We start from the raw sequence: 23,502 nt of genomic DNA on the forward strand, positions 1-23,502 counted from the left end.
CCCCCCCCCGCATCCCAGGCCTCCCTGAAACCTCCTCGGACCAAAAACAGAGTGCGGGGGCACGCTGCATCCCCCACACTCCTCCCTGCCCCCTGAGCATGCTCACGTATCTCCCGCATGCGTGACAGAGACCCCAAAACCAGCTGGATGGGGGGGAGGCGCGCGCCCATGTGTGGTGGCACTGAGCTGGAAGATGGCTCGCCTGCCCACTGAGAGGGCTCTGCGTGCCACCTGTTACATGCGTGTTATAGGTTCGCCATCATAGGTTGTGAAATGTATAGAGCATTATTGTACAACTATGAAAATAAGGGGTATAACTATGACGTACAATATCATGTATTTAAAAGAGACACTGTTGTATGACTACGAAAATAACGGTTATGATCAGGGTGCATACGAGGTATATTTAAAAAGGACTGTTGTTGCAAAACTGGAAACGTGATGTAGAATAAAGGAAAATGCATAATAATTAAAAAAAGAAGTTACCCAAGGCAGACCAACTACAAACAGAACTTATTTCCCTCTTTTTCTCCCTCCCTGTCTCTTTCTTTTTCTTTCTCCCTCCGTCCCTCTTTCTCTTTCTTTCTTTTTCTCTCTCTCTTCCTGCCTTTTGAAAATCCTCTGTCAGAAGAGGTCTGTCGAGGCAGATCTCCAGTTCCTGGCTAGGTTCCTTCAGGAGGCAAGAAGTTTTGCTTCTCATCCAGAGCTGAAGAAGCTTCTTGGATGAGAAGCAAGACGTCTCCAAAGGAAAAAAATAGGAAAGTCCAGTTGAGGTCTGAAAAAGACCTTTTGGGACAACCTGGAGGACCGAGAATCTCAGTAGAGATTAAGCGATGCACTTTGGGATGAATCCCCTTCGAATGGTCCAAGGGTGTGAACGGATTTCCAGAAAAATTGCAGACTGCAGGATCCGTTTGCGCTTCAGTTTGAGATGCAGGCAGGACAGACTCATCCCCAACAGCCTGCGCCTGAGTTCAACAGGGAAGGGACACAGGGAAGAAAGCACAGCTCCACAACACAGGTCCTTTCAGCAGTTCCAAGAAGGCTCCACATCCATTTGCTCCACTCAGGTAACCCTGAGGACAGAGATAAACCGCCAGGTGGCCTCAACAACCCTCTAAAAGGATGCAAATGACCAGCCGCCTGCAAGGAATATAAATCCTTCCATTGACCACCTTGGAGGTCATTTAGTCTAACCCCCTGCTCAAGCTGGAGACCCTACACCAGGGGTGAAATCAACTTACCTTCGCTACTGGTTCACAAATGTGAGCACTCGTGCCGGCCACCTCCACACAGGCGCGGGACCTTCCTTGCATGCGCAGAGCATCAAAAACAGGACATGATGATGTCCAGGTGTGGGGGGCAGAGCCTCCTGCTGCCACTGCTACCGGTTCGACCCAACCGGATAGAACTGGCTGAATTGCACCACTGCTGTATATGATTCCAGACAAGTGGCTGTCCAGTTACTTTTTAAAAGCCTCCAGTGTTGGAGCACCCACAACTTCTGGAGGTCAGCTGTTCCCCTGATTGTGCTCACTGTCAGGGAATGTCTCCTTAGTTCTAGGTTGTTTCTCTCCTTGATTAGTTTCCATCGATTGTTCCTTGTCTTGCATTCAGGTGTTATAGAGAATTTTTCATCCTCCCCTCCCCTGCAACTTTCTTTTATTCCCTGCAAGTGGTTACTCTCAGGCACCAAGAGAGGTATACGCAGTAGATGACATTCTTAATGGGACACTAGACAAACTGTGTCCCATTCGGTTATCCTTTCAGTGATACTTCCTCACTTAAACGGAGAAACAGAATAATTACGATCGGGGAAAAAAACCCAGGAGCAACCTCTAACAAGATGCCCATTTTTAAAGATCTCCTTGTGGGAATCTGCAGGAAATCAGAAACCTCCCTTCTCTTCCCAGCAGAGAGGTAGGTGGTGCTGTTCGGTAGGGAAGGGAGCAAGGGAATGCCAGACTGCCTGGGAAACTGTCACAGACAGTTGAAAATGACCACAGCAGCAGCATCCAGTAGCACTGAAAGCAGCCACATCTTTCCCAAATTGCATTCCCTTGGGAGATCCAGATTTTGGACATACCGTATTTTTCAGACTATAAGACACACTGGTGTATAAGATGCACCAAGATTTCGAAGAGGTAAGTAAGAAAAAAAAGTTTTTGTCCTCCCCGGCCCCAAGGAGCACTCTGCAGGCTTCAGCAGGGCTGGGGAAAGGCAAAAACGCCCATTTTTGTTAAAAACGGGCAGAAAATGGAACCTATTTTTGCAAAAACGGAGGTGTTTTTGCCTTCCCCCAGCCCCGCTGAAGCCTGCAGAGTGCTCCTTGGGGCTGGGGGAAGGCAAAAATGGCTCGTTTTTCACAAAAATGGGATGCAGGGGCGGGACTTTGGGAGGCCAAAAATGGCTGTATTCGATGTAAAAGATGCACCAATATTTCTATGCTCTTTTAGGGGGTGGGGTGGGAAAGGTGTTTCTTATACTCCGAAAAATACGGTATTCTGTAAGTTAGCCCATTTCAGGTATCTTGGTTCAAAAGATTTGCTGGAGTAGCCTACTCTGCAGGGTGCTAAATGGTTGGCTTTGCTCCAGTAAAACGGAAAATCTTTTTTTTTTTAAGTAATGTAAATGCTTAAATTCAGGAGGGGAAAAGGCTGGTTTTACATTAAGGCCTTTTAAAGCCTGGGGAAAATATGTTCTGAAACCTTGGTAGGAATGTCCAAGCGCTACGGCTGCTGGCTTTGTCTTCTCCAAGCCAGGAAGCCCATGGACAGAAGCTGCCAACCAACAGGATTAGCTCAGAAATCCTCAGAGCAATGGTGAAATTCAATTTTTTGTCCTACCGGGTTCTGTGGGCGTGGCAGGGGAAGGAAACTGCAAAATCTCCATTCCCTCCCCACTCCAGTAGAAGGATACTGTAAAATCTCCATTCCCTCCTCACTCCAGGGGAAGGAAACTGCAAAATCTCCATTCCCACCCCACTCCAGGGGAAGGAAACTGCAAAATCTCCATTCCCTCCCCACTCCTGGGGAAGGATACTGTAAAATCTCCATTCCCTCCCCACTCCAAGGGAAGGAAACTGTAAAATCCCCATTCCCTCCCCACTCCAGTAGAAGGATACTGCAAAATCTCCATTCCCTCCCCACTCCAGGGGAAGGATATTGCATAATCTCCATTCCCTCCCCACTCCAGAGAAAGGATACTGTAAAATTTCCACTCCCACCCCACTCTGGGGCCAGCCAGAGGTGGTGTTTGCCGGTTCTCTGAACTACTCAAAATTTCCGCTACTGATTCTCCAGAACCTGTCAGAACCTGCTGAATTTCACCCCTGCTCAGAGAACCCTCCACTTCCTCCCAATCACTCAGGAAAACCCAAACTGGGGGAAGACAAGCCAACACCCCCCACCTCTCTTTCACATTCTTTCATGCCCCATGGAGAGGAGTCTCTCTTAGGCCCCAACAGAATGGATTGTAAGTTTCTTTATTTGATTTAAATAGTGATCATTAGCCAAACAGTTCTGGAATCAAACAGGAAAATATAATTATTTGCCCTCTACAATCGTTGCAAGGGATGGGACCGTCTTCTCGGCTGCAGCCAGACTTGGGGGTCAGGGATCCGGGACTGACATGGTCTGTGTCTACCAAGGAAGGAGAAGTCAGTGTCCCCCACAGGCCCTTCTTCAGCGGGCAGGGGAACCGGACAAAATATTTACAATCCATTCACTCATCCAAGAACTTCTCCGCTTCTTCACAGGGCTGTCAGTTGCCCCAAGACCATCCGGAACTGCTGAGTGCTGTTGGCCAACTCGTGCACCCGTTCCACCATGTCTTTGGCAGCAACTGGGGATGGGTACTGGAGGGCAGCTGTCTTAGTGCTGGCCACGATCTCCTTGAGCAGGTCGCAGAGCAGGTTGCTGTAATGGGTGACCTTCTGGCGGACCTCTTGGGCCTTTGCCTGGCGAGACAGAGTGTCGCCGATGAAGACCAGCTTGTGGGCGCTCAGGATGACGAACTTGCTGTGTGCCACAAAGATCTTGGGGGGCTGGTTAGTGTTCACGGCGGTGAAGAAGGCGTCCACGGCGTTGGTCAACGTCGTGAGGTTGGCCTCACACTGTTCCAGGTAGAAGAGCAGCAGCTGCCGGTCGGAGGGCCCTAGGGCTGTGCCGCCGCCCCGCATGTGAGGGTAGTGTTGTGGGGGTGTCCAGTTGGACAGGTCATTGTCGATGGGGCGAGTCACCTCCTGTTCCAGTCGCTCAAATTGCTTCAGCTGTGGGCAGAGGGCAAAGATGAAAACCAACCTGTCCCCTGGGCTGACTGCAGACCTAACGAAAAGCTCTACACCCCCTAACTCTCTGCAAAGGCTACAATTATCAGTCCGCACAGGAGTTAATTAAGTTGATCATTAAGATCATTTAGGCACGTGGTATTTTAACTACCGTATTTTTCGGAGTATAAGATGCTCCGAAGTATAAGACGCACCAAGCTTTTGGGGAGGAAAACAAGGGGGAGAAATCTGCCTCTGCCTCCCAGCAATTTGCCTCCTTGCAACAAACAGCAAACAGTACGGACAATAGACACTGTTTGTGGTGTATTTCTGTGCATGTGTGTCTGACCCATAGAAATAGCAAAGAATTGGAGAAATGTACATTATGGCAGTATATTAACTATATTAAATGCTTGATCTGAAGAGGTGCTATTGTATCTTCTTTTAAATAGCAGAGAATAACTATACTTCCAGAAAGCACATCAATTTTAACAGCATCTGTACAAGTATAGTCTGAAATATAATACCACAAATAGTGTATATCGTCTGTGCTGTTTATTGCAAGGAGGCAAATTGCTGGGAGGCAGAGGGAGATATTTTCCCCTTGTTTTCCTCCCCAAAAGCTAGGTGCGTCTTATACTTCGGAGAATCTTATACTCTGAAAAATACAGTAACTGGAAAATAAGTCCTGGCATGATTTTTCTGAATGCTCATAATATAAGCCCCACCCCCAAATAAGCCCCAGTTAAGATCATCAGCCCGATGGACACATTTAGTACTGTATTTCCCCCAAAATAAGACCTAAGTGGGTAATAAGCCCTAATGCATCTTTTGGAGCAAAAATTAATATCAGAGCGGATCTTATTTTTGGGAAAATACAATAGCAAACTGTTGACCGAAAGGCAGGAGATGCCATAATTAATGAGAATTATAAAACTGCCAATTGACAAATCACAAAGTGACATGAGGAGCCCTGCTGATTAGGCTGATCAAACACATTGTTTACACCAAAGAAGGCTACACAACAATCCGGTCCTTATTGCTTTGGAAATAGGTCAAACTCTTACATAAGGACAGGGAGTCCTCGACTTATAATCATAACCAGAACTTTGGTTGTAAGCAGTGGTGAAATTCAATTTTTTCTTACTACCGGTTCTGTGGGCATGGCTTGGGGTGTGTGGCAGGGAAAGGATAGGCAAAATCCCCATTCCCTCCCTACTCCTGGGGGAAGGATACTGCAAAATCTCCACTCCCACCCCACTCCTGGGGCCAGCTAGAGGTGGCATCTGCCACTTCTCCGAACTACTCAAAATTTCCGCCACCGGTTCTCCAGAACCTGTCAGAACCTGCTGAATTTCACCCCTGGTTGTAAGTCACTGCAGTTGTAAATTGAAGTAGCACATGACTGGACTTGAATTTACAACTGCTTGCAACCAATTGTAAACGTGAGTCAGTTGCCAAGCATCTAAAATGTGATCATGGAACTGGGGGGGTGGGGGTGGGCAGCAGTCATAGACAGGTCATCCTTTTTGAAATCTGTTGTAACCTTGAACGGTGGTTTAATGACCAATCGTAAGTTGAGTGTCGACCCAGAAGATTACATATGTGTAGCCATATTTTATTGTAGCCTTTGTCTATTTCTTCTTAGTTTTAGATTTGCAAGTAAAGGAACTTAACGGTATTTCAGGCTCGCCACTCTCTAACTGTTGAAAAAAAAAGGGGGGGTTACATAGATAAAGGGTGAATGTTATGTCTAGGTGGCATTCCTTCCCGTGGGAACAGCGAGGATGCCTGAAGCTGGAGGAAGGTGGCGTTTAGAGTCCCTGGGCTGATGGACTGAGAACTGATTGGAGATTGTGACTTAGGGGGAAAGTTTCAAACTTTTGCTTTTTATCCTGCATCATTCCGGATCCTGGCCAGAGTCAGAATTATATCAAGTCCTTGTCAATCATATATGTTCCTAATAAACAGACTTTGATGGAAGATGGATGCCTTGGACTTTATTTTATGGGATATGTTACTTGGAAGCTTGGCATTGAAGATTACCTGTCAAGAAAGAATAGCAACAGCAATAGCCCTTAGACTTGTATACCGCTTCACAGGGCTTTGCAGCCCTCTCTAAGCGGTTTACAAAGTCAGCCTATTTGCCCCCAACAATCTGGGTCCTCATTTTACCCTCCTCGGAAGGATGGAAGGCTGAGTCAACCTCTTGAGCCAGTGAGAATCGAACTCCTAGCAGTGGGCAGAGTTAGCCTGAAATTCTGCATTCTAACAGGAAGGAAGGAAGGAAGGAAGGAAGGAAGGAAGGAAGGAAGGAAGGAAGGAAGGAAGGAAGGAAGGGTCAACCTTGAGCCTGATGAGATTTGCACTGTCAAATTGCAGGCAGCCGGCAGGCAGTGGAAGTAGCCTGCAGTACTGCACTCTAACCACTGCACCACGGTGGCTCATTTGATGCCCAAAATGCCCAATCCCTGCCATTGTTGAAGTAACCTGTTGGGTTTCAGAAAGACATGGATTTTTTCCGCACTTTTTAGCAAACTGTCGTACATGCAGGGAGTCCTTGCAGGAAAGGAGAACAGAGGTGGAAATTCATAACTGTAATAATACAGTAGTCCTAGTCTTAACAACCATTCGTTTAGCAACTGTTCAACGGCATTGAAAAAAGTGACTTTATGACCATTTTCACACTTAGGACAGTTGCAGCATCTCCGTGGTCGTGTACTCAGAATTTGGACGCTTGGCAACTGGTTCATATTTATGATGCCTTGCAGTGCTGCATTCTAATCAATGCTCTTATTGCGACCAAAGGACTACAAATCGCTTTCTTTTTTTTTTGTCTCAGCCAGAAACTGCTCTTTACAAAACAGGCCAAGACTTTAGAGGATGGTTGTGAGCCAGAGGAGATGGCCATAAGCTTGGTGTGTGTGTGTGTGTGTGTGTGTGTGTGTGTGTGTGTGTGTGTGTAGAGAGAGAATATTCCCCTACAGACCTGTTGCTGCTCCAGCTGCCCTTTGCCTTGCCGAATGATGTTGCCCCGTTCCAGCAGCTCTTTCTGCGTCTTCTCAAACTCCTCCTTCCCCTGTCCGAGACACAACGAAAGAGGTTAGTGGAAGTCCTACCATGGACGAATGGCGGGAGAAGTTGGTAGAGTTGGCTGAAGTGGCAAAACTGACCATTCTGCTCAAAGAAAAGGATACAAGGGCTTTGATTCCCACGTGGAAACCACTTCTGAACTTCTTGCTTGATGGGGAAAAGAATGAAACTTTGACTTTGGGTTTTATAGATTAGATTGATAGATCTTTGTAGAAATGATTAAAGAAAAGAACATAAGTACTTTTGTTTCCACATGGAAACCACTTCTGAACTTCTTGCTTGATGTGGAAAAGAATGAAATTTTGACTTTGGGTTTCACAGATTAGACTGATAGATCTTTGTAGAAATGGCTTGTTCTTATCATTATGGGAAAACAAAAAGTTGAGATCTGTTGTTAAAGCTTATACTACTGCAACAGAGAGTGTGGGAAGTCAATGCTTCTTTTTTCCCCCCTATCCCTCACTTTTCTTCCCCCTTCCCCCTTCCCCTCATTGTCCTTTTATTTGCTTTTATATTTTGTATTCTATCATACCTTATAACTTAATAAAAAATGTGGGCGGGAGTGGGGGGGGGAGAAGAAAGAGGTTAGTGGAAAGTGCCTCCACAGCAGATCTGGGCATTACACAGACACACACAGACACACAGACACAGACACACAGACACACACACACACACACTGGGGCCAAATCTGATCCCTTGGCTGCCCTTGGCTGGCCCACCGGAGGTCAATTGGAAATTAGAAGTCAAATGTAAATAAGCAGGCCACAGGAGGTGGGAGTCCTTCCATTGGCTGACACCCTCTTGTGGCCCCCTTGGGAAAATTAATCCCCCATCCCTGCTGAGAAGGACCCACAGCTCAAGCCCCTTGGCCCCATCTGCAGACCTCAAGGCAGCTCCCCAAAGCCTCCATGGAGAGGAGAAATGGGGGCCGTAGACATGGTGGCACACAACAGTATTCCAAAGGCGGCTATTGCACCACGAGAAGACCAGCACCTCATGTGTAGAAGAGAATAACTCATAAGATTGACATTAACAGATTAACAGAGTTGGAAGATACCTTGGAGGTCATCTAGTCCAATCCCCCCATCCAAGCAGGAGACCCTACACCATTTCTGACAGATGGCAGTCCTGTCTCTTCTTGAAAGCTTCCAGTGATGAAGCTCCCACAACTTCTGGAGGCAACTTCGGTTCCACTGATTAATTGTTCTAACTGCCAGGAAATTTCTCCTTAGTTTTAAGTTGCTTCTCTCCTTGATTAGTTTTCATCCATTGTTTCTTGTCCTGCCTTCAGGTGCTTTGGAGAATAGGTTGACCCCCTCCTCTCTGTGGCAGCCCCTCAAGTGTTGGAAGACTGCTATCCTGTCTCCCCTGGTCCTTCTCTTCTCTAGACCAGTCATGCCCAGTTTCTGCAACCATTCATTGTATGTTTTAGCCTCCAGTCCCCTCATCATCTTCATTGCTCTTCTCTGCATTCTTTCTAGAGTCTCAACATCTTTTTCGTAGTGTAGTGACCAATATTGAACGCCTTTCCTTCAAGAGAAAAAGGCAGGATACACCCCTATTTATCTGGCATCAACAGCCCTGTAAGTTAGGTTCATCTGGGAGAGAGGGATTGTCCCAAGATCTCCCAGGGAGTGCCAGAATGACAGCAGTGGTGAGTTCTGGCCGGTACGCCCCCGTACCGATGTACTGGTGGCAGCCGGGAGCAGCAGCCACTGTACCGGAACGGTGTTTTGGTGGGCTGACCCTCCCGCCCGTGTTCCTTACCTGCTTTTAAGCCAACTGGGTCATTCGTGCACACGCGAGCAGCGTACGCCACCTTCATGACCTCCGCAGAGCAGCTGGAGCGTCGCAGGGCAGTGGGCATGCATGCGTGCGCAGTGTGCGTGCCCGAGGTAGACGTCCGGCCCCGTCGCAGCATACTGGTTGCGACGGGATCCGGAACCCACCACTGGTCTGCAGGCGAAGGAAGACTAGAACCAGGCATTAATTCTGCTCCCCTTAATTAAGCATTGTAATAAATAACGTTATGCTGATCAACATTAACACTGTAGAAATCATAAGTGATAGGGTATAGGGTTTCCTGCCTAGGTTTCCTGCCTAGGCAGGGGGTTGGACTAGAAGACCTCCAAGGTCCCTTCCAACTCTGCTATTGTATTGTATTGTTATCAGCTTATTCTTGTTATTTATCATTAAAGGTTTAAATTATCAAAAATCTAAAGCTGTGTTTCTCAGTCTTGGTTTCTTTAAGATGTGTGGACTTCAACTCCCAGAATTCCTCAGCTGGCCGTGGAAAGTGTGCATTCAGAGAGAAATTCATACTGATCACATTCACACGTAAAAGATAAGATCGGCCAGAAACTGCCAGAAATGACCAATTTGGCCTGCAGCATGAATCTATCAGACATGATCATCCCAAGTGTGTGAGGGGGACTAGTTCCCTCCCCTCCCCCCCAACTGGCCCTCCCCTCCCAGCCCTCCTGCCCAAGGCCGAGCCCACCTGGAGGTGCACGTAGTCATAGTCTTCCATCCAGCCGCCCTCGTTGTTCTCGTACTGCCCGTCGGGCGAGTCCTGGGCCAGGAACTTGGGCGGAGAAGGCAGGGGCCGCGACTGGATGTTGCTGGCCTTCTCAGAGGGTGTGCCGTGGGGATGGCCGCCCTCCCCCGAGGAGGCCGGGGACCCCCTGGTCCGTCTGAAGAGCAACGAGGCATTGCCATGCAGGAAGGAGGCCAGCTGCTTGGTGTCGTCAGGCACCCCCCGCGAGTACATGACCAGGTGCTCGAGGTCATCTGGCGCCCCCGGCTTGGCAGCGACCAGGGCGCTAGGGGCCCAGCCGCAACCCTCCAAGGCCTGGCTGTGCCGTAGTAGCGCCTGGTAGACCTCCTCCATCTTCTGCACCTGCTTGCTGAGCTTGGAATAGAGGGAGCGGTCGGAGGCCTGGGCGGCGCTGCCCACCACCCCACGAGCAAATTCCAGCAGTTCCCTGAGGGCGCCCTTGATGCTCTCCGCTGCCCCCCGGATGTGTCCCGCGTGGGTCTCCATCCTCTCGGGGCTGCGCCAGCTGCCACTGATGAAAGACATGAGAGACGAGACAGATGTGTTGACGTTGCTCTGGAGCCGGGCCAGCGTCTCCATCGCAACATCCTGGTCGAGGGGTAACTCCTTGTCCGGAGCTTCCCGAACGGGCACCATGTCCAGAGAAGAATTGGAAAGGTTGCTGCGGGTACTGCCCGTGCTGGAGGCCGAAAGCCGCTTGCCGTCAGCCCGATCAGCCTGTGGGGGGACGTCGTAGATGTAGTCGGCTTCTCCGTCCTTCCCACCGAGGGTCAGCTCTCGCGGCACGTCATACAACTCCTGGCTGGCCAGTTTTCTCAGCCCTGGTGGGACGTCGTAGATCTCCTGAGCTTCTGACACCCCTTTGGTGGCGGGGGGAGGCACGTCGTAGACGTCTTCAGGCAAGGGAGGCTCCGCCAGGGGCGCCAAGGGTGGAGCCAGGATGAGCAGATGACGCGACGGGTCGAAGGGCTTCACCTTGCAGAAGGCGGGGGGCACGTCGTAGGTCTCCTCCCTCAGGGGGCCATCTGGAACATCCTTGCTGACTGACGGAGGGATGTCATATACCTGCAAAGATAAATCAGCCAACTGATCCAACACCGTACAGGTCAGGGATTTCCAACCTTGGCAACTTTAAGACTTGTGGACTTCAATTCCCAGAATTACTCAGCCAGCAAAGCAAAGCTGGCTGAGGAATTCTGGCAGTTGAAGTCCATAAGTCTTAAAGTTGCCAAGGTTGGAGACCCCTGGACTAGAGTGAATAACAAAATAATAGAGTTGGAAGGGACCTATTCTATTCTATCCTGTTCTGTTTTGTTCTGTTCTGTTCTGCTCTGCTCTATTATTCTACTCTACACTACTCTACTGTTAGTTGTGTTTTGCACACTGAGTAAGTCCAAATCAACCAAGCAAACACTATAGACTAGAGCAGGGGGCTCCATTATGGTTGTATGTTGAGGACTACCCGTACCAGGGTCTCCAACATGGCAACTTTAACACTTCTGGACTTCAACTGGCTGGCAGTTGAAGTCCACAAGTCTTAACGTTGCCAAGGTTGGAGACCCCTGGTACAGGTAGTCCTCGACATGCAACCATAATGGAGCCTGCCTAGAATGGCCATAAGACATAGAGGGTTGTAAAATCAGGCATATAATCAACCACAATATTACGACATTTTTTGCAGCAACACAATTGCCAATTGCACAAAGTTTCGTGATATGACGGGCAGAGGCCCAACGAACAGAACTTTCAATGCAGGTCATAAATAGGCGGAAGTAGGTCTTTCATAACTTTGGTTTAAGTGCTACATGAACCATCGTAAGTGTATTGTTAAGCGAGGGTGTATTGTCACCCTGCTTATTTTGATCATCTCAACTTGTCCTCATGATAAACAGGGAGAAAATGAAATGTGATAGAAATACTTCCTAGATCCCCGCTTTTTTCTCCCCCAAAGACCAGATCCTTGGATTAATTGGGCAGACCTCAATGTAGGACCACAATTGAGTTCAACATTTCCATGGCTAAACAGGCGTTAAGTGAGTTTTGCCCCATTTTACGACTTTTCTTGCCACAGTGGTTAAGATCAGTGTTTCTCAACCTTGTCAACTTGAAGATGTCTGGACTTCAACTCCCAGAATTCCCCAGCCAGCGAATGCTGGCTGGGGGATTCTGGGAGTTGAAGTCCAGACATCTTCAAGTTGACAAGGTTGAGAAACACTGGGTTAAGTGAATCACGGCCATTGATACGGTTGTTAAGTGAATCTGGCTTCCCCATTGACTTCGCTTGTTAGAAGGTTGCAAAAGAGAATCACATGACCCTGAGACACTGCGACCGTCATAAACATGAGTCAGTGGCTAAGGATTTGAATTTTTGATCACGTGACCAAGGCGGATGCTGCAAAGGTCATAACGGTGAAAAATGGCCAGAAGTCATTTTTCCCAGTGCTGTTGCCACTTCAAACGGTCACTAAGTGAACTGTTGTAAGTCGAGGACTACTTGTGCAGCCCACAGCAGGATAACGAGCAGAGCAAAAGCTCAGCATTGTACTTTGAATTGTAAGATTTGGGATATTCTGTTCAGGAAACCTTCCAATTAAGTGGAATTAGCTCAACTGATTCTGAGATGGTTTGCCAATGAAGCTTAAATTCTCTTCTTTCTCATTTACAGCCTGAGAAACTAGGGAGAGTTTCTTCTTTTTTTAAAAAAAATAGTTTTTTTCATTTTTGTTTTCATACAGGTAACCACAAGTATAGCATTACATCTTAAGCAGCACTATTTTGTGTTATCCAATATTATATCAGTTCCTCTTACACAGGGACTATCATTTGTTTTTCTGCTTTTCATATATCCTCTCCACCACCATCCTGTTTTCTCTCCCTCTCTCCTCCTCCCTAACTCCTTTCTTCCCTCTACCATCCCTCTCTTCTCTCCTTCCCCTTCCTCTCTCCTTCTCCTCTCTCCTCTTTCCAATCCTTCTCTCTCTCCTACTCTTTTCCTCCCTCTGCTCCCTCTCCCAAGGGAGAGGGTCTTCTGAGTCTCTCGCCCCACTCATTGCAGATGCCTCGACTTACGACGACAATGGGGACCAGAATTTCCACTGCTGAGCAAGCTGGTTATTAAGTGAATCTCTGCCTAATTTTATGACTTCCTCCTTGTCAGTGTTGTCAAGCAAACCACAACAGGGTTAAAACGAAAACAGGCGGTCCACTTTAGCCTTGAGAAGCCTTGACTTATCTGTATTCAGGGCCCTTTGATTAAGGAACGGCAATGTTTATTTTATTTTTTCCCCTTTCGGATTACATTGAGGAATGAATTGTCACTTTTGCTTTGCGTAAAGGACTTGCGTGTAAAACAAAGGGCAGGGAAGTTAATAATTACTTCATTACCTTGGAGAACAAGGATGTGTGTGTGTGTGTGTGTGTGTGTGTGTGTGTGTGTCCGTCCGTCCTCCAGGCACAGACTATACAGAAACACCAACTCCTGCTGGCAAGGAAAGTGTCAACCAAAGGAGCACAATGCCCAATTCTAACAATTCACCCCCTGATTTTAACGGGCCATATCAAGGAGTGTGTGCGTGTGTGTATGAAGTGACCCATAAATATCAGGAGTCATGAAAACTAGCAATGCTCAACACTTCTCCTCCTCCAGTTTACAAATATCAGCCGATGAAAGATAAGGTCCTTTGGCAAACTGGGCTGAAATTTGCAACCAAACCTTTGTTGTGCTGTGAATTAATTTTAGGGTACATATAAGCCCTCGACTTACGGACCGCAGTTTGGGATGAGAATTTCTGCTGCCAAGCAAGGCAATGAGTCATCCTTCACAACCTTTTTCTGCCACGGGTTTTAAGCGAACGACCAGCGGTTACGTAAATCATACAGTGGTTTAAGGAAACGGGGCTGTCCTTGTCGGAAGCCACCTGGGAAAGGAGGCATGTGGCGACCACAACCTGGGAATGTCGCATCTGTCGTGAATACATGTCGGTTGCAATACAAGCACCTGAAATTTTGATCCCATGATCATGGGGAAATTGCAACGCTCATAAGCGCAAGGACTATTGTTAAGCGCAAAAATGGAAAGAGACTTTGATGCCTACCATGGACGAATGGCTGCAGAAATTGATGGAGTGGCTGAAATGACAAAACTGACCACTCTGACCAAAAAAAAGGACATCAGTACTTTTGTTTCCACATGGAAACCGCTTCTGAACTTCTTGCTTGATGTGGAAAAGAATGAAACTTTGATTTTTACAGATTAAATTCTTCTAGAAATTACTTGTTCAGAAGTAGGTTTCACATAATTTTACCACTAGTTTGCCGCGCAGTGAAAATGTGAGCCTTTTGCAAGCGCGCTTTGCTCGCACGTGCAGATTGCAGACATGCTTAGAAAATGTGGCTAAATAGGATGGCATAGCGCCAGGTTGGGTGGGCGTGGCCACCCCCACCCACAGGGCGCCATGACCAGTTGGCCTGAACCGTTCTGAACCGGCTAAATACCATCACTGAACTTGTTCCTATTACTCTGGAAAAGCAAAAAGCTGTGATTTAATGCTACTGCCTTATTTTACTGCAACAGAGAGAGTGAGAAGTCAATGTTTCTTTTTCTATTTTCTTATCCCTCCTCACGTCTCTTTCCCTTTTCCTTCTCATTGTTCTATTATTTACTTTTGTATTTTATATTTTAAAATACTTAATAACCTAATTAAAAAAACAACCAATTTTGTTGGATTTATTTTGTGCAATGACAATAAAGGCTGTTGGGGATGTTTGGCAGAAAAATAAGTGCAACGACTGGTCGTAAGTCACTTTTTTTGGCGCTATTGTGACTTTGAATGGTCACTAAATGAATGGACGTAAGTTGAGGACTACCTGTCTCCAGCTACGGGTTCTGCTGTCCCATCTTTGCTCAGGGTCCGAAGTTTTCCCCATCTACTGTTGCACCAGGTCAAATCCGGAGAACAGCAAAGATCATTCAGAGACAGGAAGGACATCCAGCTAGTCCTTGACTTAAAACAGTTCATTTAGTGAACAGTTCAAAGTTACAACAGCCATGAAAAAAAGTGACTTATGACAGTTTTTCACACTTACTACCATTGCAACATCCCCAGGGTCATGTGATCAAAATTCGGATGTTTGGCAAACCGACTTATAGATGGTTGCAGTGTCCCGGGGTTGTGTGATCCAATTTTGCGACCGTCCGAAAAGCAAAGACAACGAGGAAGGCAGTAACCAGGTTACTAGCTTAAATAACGGAAGTGATTCACTTAACAATCGTGGTCAAAAAGGTTGTAAAATAGCGTTGTAAAATTCACTGAACAAATGTCTCACTTAGCAACATCAATTTTGGGCTCAATTGTGGTCATACGTCGAGGACTACATGTGGTGACTGTTCAAAGTTACAAGGCACTGAAAAAAGTGTCTTCTGGCCATTTTTCACTCTTACGACCATTTCAGCATCTCCATGATCAGAATTCAGATGCTTGGCAACTGACTCACATTTATGACAGCTGCCGTGTCCCAGGGTCATATGATCCCCCTTTTGCAACCTTCTGACAAGCAAACTCAAAAGGGAAGGCAGATCCATTTAACAACCGTCTTACTAACATAAACAACTACAGTGATTCACTTAACAATGGTGGGAAGAACGATGGTAAAATGGGGCCAAATTCGCTGAACAAATTTTCACTTAGCGACAAACTGTGGCTGTAAGTTGAGGACAGCCTGGAAAAGACAGGCAGAAACCTGCTCTCACTCCAAGCTGTTTCCAGTGACAAGAAAGTTTGTAAAACTCACTGAACAACTGCCTTACTTAGCAACATAAATGTTCAGAAAATTCAGTTGTGGTTGTACGTCGAGGAGCACCTGTATACAGGAGAGGTTTTCTCACAACACACAAACGCAAACTGTCAGAGGACACACAATGGCTAAATCCTGGCCTGGCCAAAAGGCCTTCTCTGCCGTCCAGTGGGCTGGTGCCCCTTACTAGAGGTCTCAACCGTTGGCTCAACCGTTGCTGCCCCTTCTCCAGACCCCTTCCGACTAACAAAGCCACGATTCCCACTCCTGGGTGGTTCTGGGGGCCCCACTCACCACTGGCAGGTTCTTCTCCACGCTGGGGGGTACATCATAGATCTCATGGGCTCCACTGTTGGCGGTCTTGCCCATCATCGCAGGGCTGTCGTAGACCTGGGCAAAGGAGACATTGTGAAGCTGCTTTTTCAAGCAATCAACCAAAATCCCTCCATGATTTTCTCCACCTCTTGTCTCAGGATATGGAACTATTGCAGGCCTCGAGGCTTAAACCCCCTCCTGATATAAGTAGCCTCTGGCTTCTTCATCACCCCCTTTCTTTGAGAAGAGAATCATGGGGCCACAGTGGTCAGAACGCGGTACTGCGGGCTAATTCTGCCGACTGCCAGCAGTTTGATTCTCACCAGGTTCAAGGTTGGCTCACCTCATCCTTCTGAGGTGGGTAAAATGAGTGCTGTTGCCTTTCCTTCATCCTCTCCTCCCTCTTCCTTCCTTCCTTCCTTCCCAACAACCACGGCAACAAAGGTCATAAAATGGGGCAAAACTCACTGAACAAATATCTCACTTAACAGAAATGTGGGGGGGATCAACCTGGTCGTAAGTCGAGGACCGCCTGTATAACCCCTTCCTCCCTGCTGCTATTGCTGAAGCAGGCCAGAAATTGGCAGGGCCGAATTCGGATGGGGAGAAGAGGAGGGTATAAATGTAACAACATAAATAAATAAAAGTCAAGTGATCGTTAAAGAATCCGCATATGTCCTAAGCCCAGTTTTGACCAGTCTTGGGCCAGGAGGGTAAAAATGGGGTGTGTCCCTGCCACGTCCGTCCCCCCCCCGTGGCCCCCTTGCCCCAAGAGACAAAGCCAGCACACTCACTTCTTGGCCACTCCGATTCACCATCAAGCCCCTTGTGGGGGGCACGTCGTAAATCTCCTGGAGCTGCCGAGGAATGTCATACTCGTCCTGCTGCTCTCCTTTCGGACAGGTCTCGTAAACGTAGACTTGCCCCACCCGTGTGGGGATCACCACCTGCAGAGGAAGGAAGGGGAGGCTTCAGAGCCAGAAAGATGGCCGACTCTATCAAGAACCTGCTTCAGCACCTCGTCCTCTTGGCAGACCCTCACTGGCAGAAGATCCTTTCCAGATGCCGGACTAGCAACATGGGCATCTGGATAGAGGCCACTCTAGCAGAGGCCTGCCATGGAGGACCAGAGGGCCTTGGGGATGAGCAGCATCCTCCCTGCTGGTGCCCACCTGCTCACCTGTTTTGGCAAGGTGAGCAAGCTTTCCTGGCACCACCGTGGAAATTTGTTTGATTGTCTGATCTAATTTCGGAATGGCTGAAGAATTGGCAAAATGCTACCCTGTGGTAAGATGGGCAGTCCATAAATTGATTGATTGATTGATTGGATGAATAGATAGCTAGATGATAGATAGATAGATAGATAGATAGATAGATAGATAGATAGATAGATAGATAGATAGATAGATAGATAGAGGGGAGAGGGAGAGACAGAGAGAGAAAGGGAGGGAGAGAGAGATATGATAGGGAGATAGATGATAGAGGTAGGTAAGATAGAAAGAGAGAGAGATCGGATGGTATTCCTAATACCTTGCAAATGTTGTCATTTTCTCATTCTGAAATCCACAATGTTTGAATCCTCTCACCCCAGAACCTCTGAATTTTTAGTGGATTCAGCTTGAAATTTTGACAGGTTCATGAGGTATTTTTGGTTCATGCTCTGAATTTCAATTTTGGGTGAGAATACTGAAATCCTGCATTAAAAGCTTTTAGGGGTCTTCAAATTCTCTCTCTCCCTCCCTCCCTCCTGCTCTCTCTCCCTCTCCTTTCCTCCCTCCCCTCTGTAGGTGTAGGTTTTTGCAGGAATTCAAGCAGACTCTTCTTGAGCCCAAAGAAGTCAGCAAATGGTCCATTATTTTGCATCCCGACGCTACAAAACAGATCTTTCCTAGCTGCAGGAACTGGATCTGGCAATCCATGCAAGGATCCCTCTTTAAACGTGGTCTGCATGCCCGCACGCACACACGAGGTGCAGCCAACACTTTCTCCAGAAGGGGGCACTGAACACCCACCAACTTCTCCTCGCCAGGCGCTGGCTGCAGGAACTGCCCTCCCCAGGGAAGGGCGGAATGACATCACCTTCTATTTTTAGAGAGGAGCCACGGAGGGGCTGAGGGTTGATGCACAATGAGGGCTGTTTCCCTCCTGGGCGAAAGGAGAGACCCTGGAGCCAGGAGCAGCCTTCCCAGCTGTTGTTTGTTTGCAGAGAAACCACACGCACGGACGGACGGACACACACACACACACACACACACACATGCACAAACCCTGCAGCCAGTGGAGGCTGTGCCAGCGACACTGGAGGATTGTGTGCCCTCCAGCTGCTGTCACCCTCGATTGAGGCAACTCGGAGGCACATCGAGCGATTCAACGTCAAAGTTGGCTTCAACAACAACCCCCCCCCCAAACAAGCGTTTTTTTTGCAACGGCAAAGGTCTTTGGATGTCTAGTGTCAGATGCCAATTAAGAGTAAGATCGCTTGGATCCTGAAAACACCCCTGGCCCCATTTCAGTTCACCCTCCTGGGCTGATTCCTTTGCAATCCCCTGCACACACGCACACACATTCTGTCTTCTCTGACTCCCTCCCTATTATCCATCCATCTGTCTGTCTGTCTATCATCCATTCATCCATCCACCATCCACCATCCATCCACCCATCCACCATCCATCATCCACCACCTAGCCATCCATCCACCCACCCTCCCTCCGTCCATCCTGTGTCTGTCTGTCTGTCTGTCTGTCTAGAACAGTCAACTGATGGAAGAGAATTTGCCTTTAGAATTTGTGGGAGCTTCATCACTTGAAGCTTTCAGCCATCTGTCAGAAATGGCGTAGAGTCTACTTGGGCTACATGACCTACAAGGTCCCTTCCAACTCTGTTAATGTCTGTCTGTCTGTCTGTCTGTCTAGAACAGTCAACTGATGGAACAGAATTTGCCTTCAGAATTTGTGGGAGCTTCATCACTGGAAGCTTTCAGCCATCTGTCAGAAATGGCGTAGAGTTTACTTGGGCTACATGACCTACAAGGTCCCTTCCAACTCTGTTAATGTCTGTCTGTCTGTCTGTCTCTGGTTTATATGGTTTCCCAACTTACACACACAGTGACTTCAGGCAGGGTACAGCATCCCTCCCGCCCCTGCCCCCATGCACACCCCGTAGCAGCAACAAACCCAACCACAAAAGCCGCCTGAGCAGCTCCGAATCAACTTGTGTTTAGGGCCTTCTGGAAAAGTAGCAAGCAGCTTATTTTGAGGGAATAAAGGTTTTGCTCACTAGACTGTTCCCCAATTTTTTTCTGATGGGGGGGGAGGGTGTCACGCCAGATGAGCAAGTTCTCAATCTGTAGCAACATCCGTTCCCCTGTTTCTATTTTTCCCAGGGAATCCCCCCCTCCCCTTCCACACCCCATGACCCAAACTGCATAGAGCAGTGGTTCCCAAACTTGGCAACTTTAAGACTTGTGGACTTCAACTCGGCCTGCAGGGTACTTAGATCTGGCCCACGAAGCCGCTCTGGAAACAGCAAAGGACGGGCCTGCCAGCAAAACCAGGCTCCCGAGTTCTGTTTTCGGAAGCCCTGCATTTGCCCTGGCAGAGAGTTGCAGGAGGCCGTAGCAGCCGAAAAGGGAGCTCGGCTGCCGGTTTTTGCTGGCAGAGCACTTGAGCTGCCACAGGCTCCCCTGACCCAAATGATGCCGAGTTGGCCAAGCTCCCCCTGGCCATACCCACCCCACCCCCCTGAGGTCAAGCAGACCTAGAAGATGCCGACCTCTCTGGGGCCAGAAGGCAGCCTGCGGTGGGGCAGAAAACTCTTCCTGTAGGCACGACAGGTAGTCCTCGACTTATGACCACAATTGAGCCCCAAATTGATGTTGCTAAGTGGGAAATCCGTTAAGTGAGTCCCCACCCCCCTGTTTTATGACCTCTGTTGCCGCAATTGTGAAGTTAGCAAAACGGTTGTTATGTAAACTCTGACTTGGAGGGTCAGAAGGTCGCAAAAGGGGATCCTATGAGTTGCCAAGCGGCCGATTTTGCATCCCGTGACCTCAGGGATGCTGCCGTGGCCAAAATTGTGAAAAACAGTTTTAAGACAGGTTGTAATTTCGAACGGTCACTAAACGAAATGGTTGTAAGCCGAGGACTACTGTACTTGTCTTGCCCGTAGTTTGCTCCAGGATGGCCGCTTGGTGCCTCCTGCTCTCCACACCACAAAATCTGGGGGAAAGGGAGAGAAGTGGTTGGGAGGCTACGACACATCTTCCCAAATCGCTTCCTTCATTCCTTCCTTCCACCCAGTCTTTCCTTCAAGGTCAGCGGTTGAGTGCAAGGGAACGAGGCAGGGCTTGGGAAGGAGGGGGTGTTGCAAGGAAGCGACAGTCTGGCGCACGGGCGCGCGCACACACACACACACACACACCAGTGCAGACACAGAAGTTCTCAAGTGCCTGTGTGTGGATTGACACAAGGAGCAGAGCAGAATAACAGAGCTGGAAAGGGACCTTGTAGGTCATCTACTCCAACCCCCTGCCCAAGCAGGAGACCCTACACCATTTCTGACAGAGGGCAGTCCAGTCTCTTCTTGAAAGCCTCCAGGGATGAAACTCCCACAACTTCTGAAGGCAACTTCTGTTCCATGGGTTGATTGTTCTCATGGTCAGAAAGTTCCTCCTTATTTCCAGGTTGAATCTCTCCTTGGTCAGTTTCTAGCCATTATTCCTTGTCTGACCTTCCGGGTGCTTTGGAAAACAGCTTGACCCCCCCCCCTCTTCTCAAAGGACTCTGTCTGCTCCTTGTATCAATCCACACACAATCCACACAAAACCTCCTGTGGCTGAGCTGGCCCAGCAAAGACCAAGCCTGCCGGGTGAATGTTAGTAGCTCCAGATCTACTCCATCTTTCCTTGGTTAAGCTGCTTAGGCGGGACCTGCAAACCTGGTTTATTTACTCCCGGCTTCTGTGCCAATGCCCCAGTTTCGCCTGGCCTGGATTCACACCAAGAGCAGCTTGGACAAAGTCCCTTCTTTGCACTATCCCAAGGCTGGAACCAAAGGATTGGAGAGTCAGGCAGGGGCTCCTGGGCCCCCTCCCCTTCTGCAGGAAGCCCTCCCTACCAACCCCAGCCCTGCCCAGGAAGGGGCACTAGGGTGCCTCTGTGACGGAGGCCCAGGAGAAGTCATTTCCGTTCCCAGGATAGGACCGGAAAGGGCTTTCTGGAGCCTCCTGCAACGCCCCGCTCGGGCAAAAGTCCCAGTGAAATTGCAAATCTGAAGTCCGGCTCTTGGCCTCCTTCCAGGCCGCTGCTCGGCTGGAGGGGAGAGCAGGCGAGAGGAGCGCTGACCGCGCAGGGCACCAAGAGCCCAGATCTGGAACCGCCTCTTCTCCATGCTCCCCCCCCCTCGTCCTGCCTTGCAATTCAAAGCTGCCCAGGAGGAGAACACAAGCCGCCCCTGTCCCTTCAGCTGTTTGAAGCAGAGAGGGAGGGTCTGCTGCCAGCCCGCCCACCAGCAGGCTGCCCTGCAGGCCCAGCTGGGCCACACCTGCTTCCTGCCCCACCCTCCAATCCTCACCCCTGGTGGTTGAGGGTTTTCTTTTTGTACTGACTGGTGTGGGAACTGAAAGACACGGAGCCCCAGATGCCCCCGTCTCGGCCACTTACCTTGCCTTGGGCCTTGGGGGGGTCCCAGCTGTGGCCATCCAGGGAAGGAGGGACCTGGTAAATGTCCTGCCCCAGGCCGGAGGGGGCTGGAGGGACTTGGTAAATGTCCTGGGAGGGGCAGGCCGGCCCGGCTGGCACCTGATAAACATCCTGGCCTTGAGAAGGACTTTGCTTGGCGTAGGCGGAAATCTGCTTGCCGGCAGGAGACTGGAAGGGCCCCGGGGGCCCTGGGGTCTTGTTGGGCGCTGGCACTAAGTAGACGTTGTCCTCTTGGGGGAGGTAGGAAGGGTGCATGGGGGTGTACTGAGAGGCAGGGGAGAGAGGGGTGTAGCCCCCTTGCTGGGGAAAGGCCAGTGGGGTTTGTCCTGCGGGCTGGGGCAGCAAAGGCTGGAGGGGCCCCTGGTGGGGCCCCGGGAGCTGTTTCTTGTCGTACATCCCCACCAGGATCTTGAGGCGGTTGCCTGGCACAATGCCCTGCCGGCCATGCAAGGAGCAGAGCCACCAGCCGTCCAGGCCTTGCGTATTGCGTTCCAGCACCGTCATGATGTCCCCCTTGCGGAAGGAGAGCTCGTCCGGGGATTCGGCCACATTGTCGTAGAGGGCCTTGGCCAGCACGTTCTGCAAGAAAGAGGTGAAGGGGCTCACGTCAGGCCAGCTATGCGTTCAAAGCAGCTCAGTCGGTTTCAGTGGGCCCAAATCAAACCTTTATTGTCAATGCACAACAAGGGTGCCATGACATTGGAGGACAACGACAACGCACAGGACCTACACCACCATTGGCAGACCACAAGGCTGAAGAAGGGTGGGCCCATCGCACCAAGCCACAAGCCAACCAACCCCACGAGCAAGAAGCATACTATGGTTCCTTAAGCAAACCACTGCAGCCAAGTTCAACAACATGCTAAACCCCAATGCTTAACTCATTAGAAGAGGAGACGGGACAGTCAATTGTCTGAAAAGGTAAAGGCTCTTCTGCTTGAGTAAGGGGCTGGACTAGAAGACCTACAAGGTCCCTTCCAGTTCTATTCCATTCAGTTCTGTTCTGTTCTGCTCTGCTCTATTATTCTACTCTACTACTTACTCTACTCTACATTGTGTTTTTGCACACTGAAGTAAATCCAAATCAACCAAGCAAACACTATAGACTAGAGCAGGGGTCTTCAACCTTGGCAACTTTAAGACTTGTGGACTTCAACTCCCAAAATTGAAGTCCACAAGTCTTAAAGTTGCCAAGATTGGAGACCCCCTGGACTAGAGTGAATAACAAAATAACAAGAATTGGAAGGGACCTTGGAGATCTTCTAATGCAACCCATGCTGAAGCAGAGGACCCTATACCAAGGGTATACAACCTTGGAACATTAATACGTGTGGACTTCGATTCCCAGAATTCCCCAGCCAGCATGCTATATAACATTCCAGACAAATGGCTGTCATTTCTTCTTAAAAACCTCCAGTGATGGAGCAGCCATAACTTCTGGAGACGAGCACAAGTTAATTCTTCTCACTGATAGGACATTTCTCCTTAGTTCTAGGTTGCTTCTCTCTTTCAGGCTCTTCCATCTCTTACTTCTTCTCCCCCTGCCTTTAAAGAATAGGTTGAACCCCTCTTTTCCACAACAGCACCTCAAATATTGGAGGATGCTATCATGTCACTCCTAATCCTTCACTTTGTTCCTGCAACTGTTCATTTAGCCTCCAGCCCACTAAACATCTTTGCTGCTTTTCTCTGCACTCCTCCACCATTATTTTCTTATCATGGTGACCAGAGCTGTAATTAATATTCCAAAAGTGGCACCGTTGCTTCGTGTGATCTTAA

General features: G+C 48.9%; 1 protein-coding gene across 2 annotated transcripts in view; it reads right to left on the reverse strand.

Moving 5' to 3' along the window:
• Window positions 1-3,465: 3,465 nt before the first annotated feature.
• Window positions 3,466-23,502, reverse strand: part of BCAR1 (BCAR1 scaffold protein, Cas family member) — a 53,371-nt gene continuing 33,334 nt past the window's right edge. Inside the window, exons 2-7 of one of the 2 annotated variants that reach the window (XM_032230598.1) lie at window positions 21,685-22,302; window positions 16,820-16,972; window positions 16,005-16,100; window positions 9,861-10,982; window positions 7,257-7,346; window positions 3,466-4,270 (exon numbers count right to left, since the gene is read on the reverse strand). In XM_032230598.1, coding sequence (XP_032086489.1) covers window positions 3,752-4,270; window positions 7,257-7,346; window positions 9,861-10,982; window positions 16,005-16,100; window positions 16,820-16,972; window positions 21,685-22,302 — 2,598 coding nt within the window. In that variant the 3' untranslated portion in view covers window positions 3,466-3,751. Of the gene's footprint in view, window positions 4,271-7,256; window positions 7,347-9,860; window positions 10,983-16,004; window positions 16,101-16,819; window positions 16,973-20,960; window positions 21,150-21,684; window positions 22,303-23,502 lie in introns of those variants that run through there. The other variant, XM_032230599.1, reaches the window with a different exon arrangement.

Source organism: Thamnophis elegans, chromosome 14, assembly GCF_009769535.1.
Source record: "Thamnophis elegans isolate rThaEle1 chromosome 14, rThaEle1.pri, whole genome shotgun sequence".
Classification (NCBI taxonomy): Eukaryota; Metazoa; Chordata; class Lepidosauria; order Squamata; family Colubridae; genus Thamnophis; species Thamnophis elegans.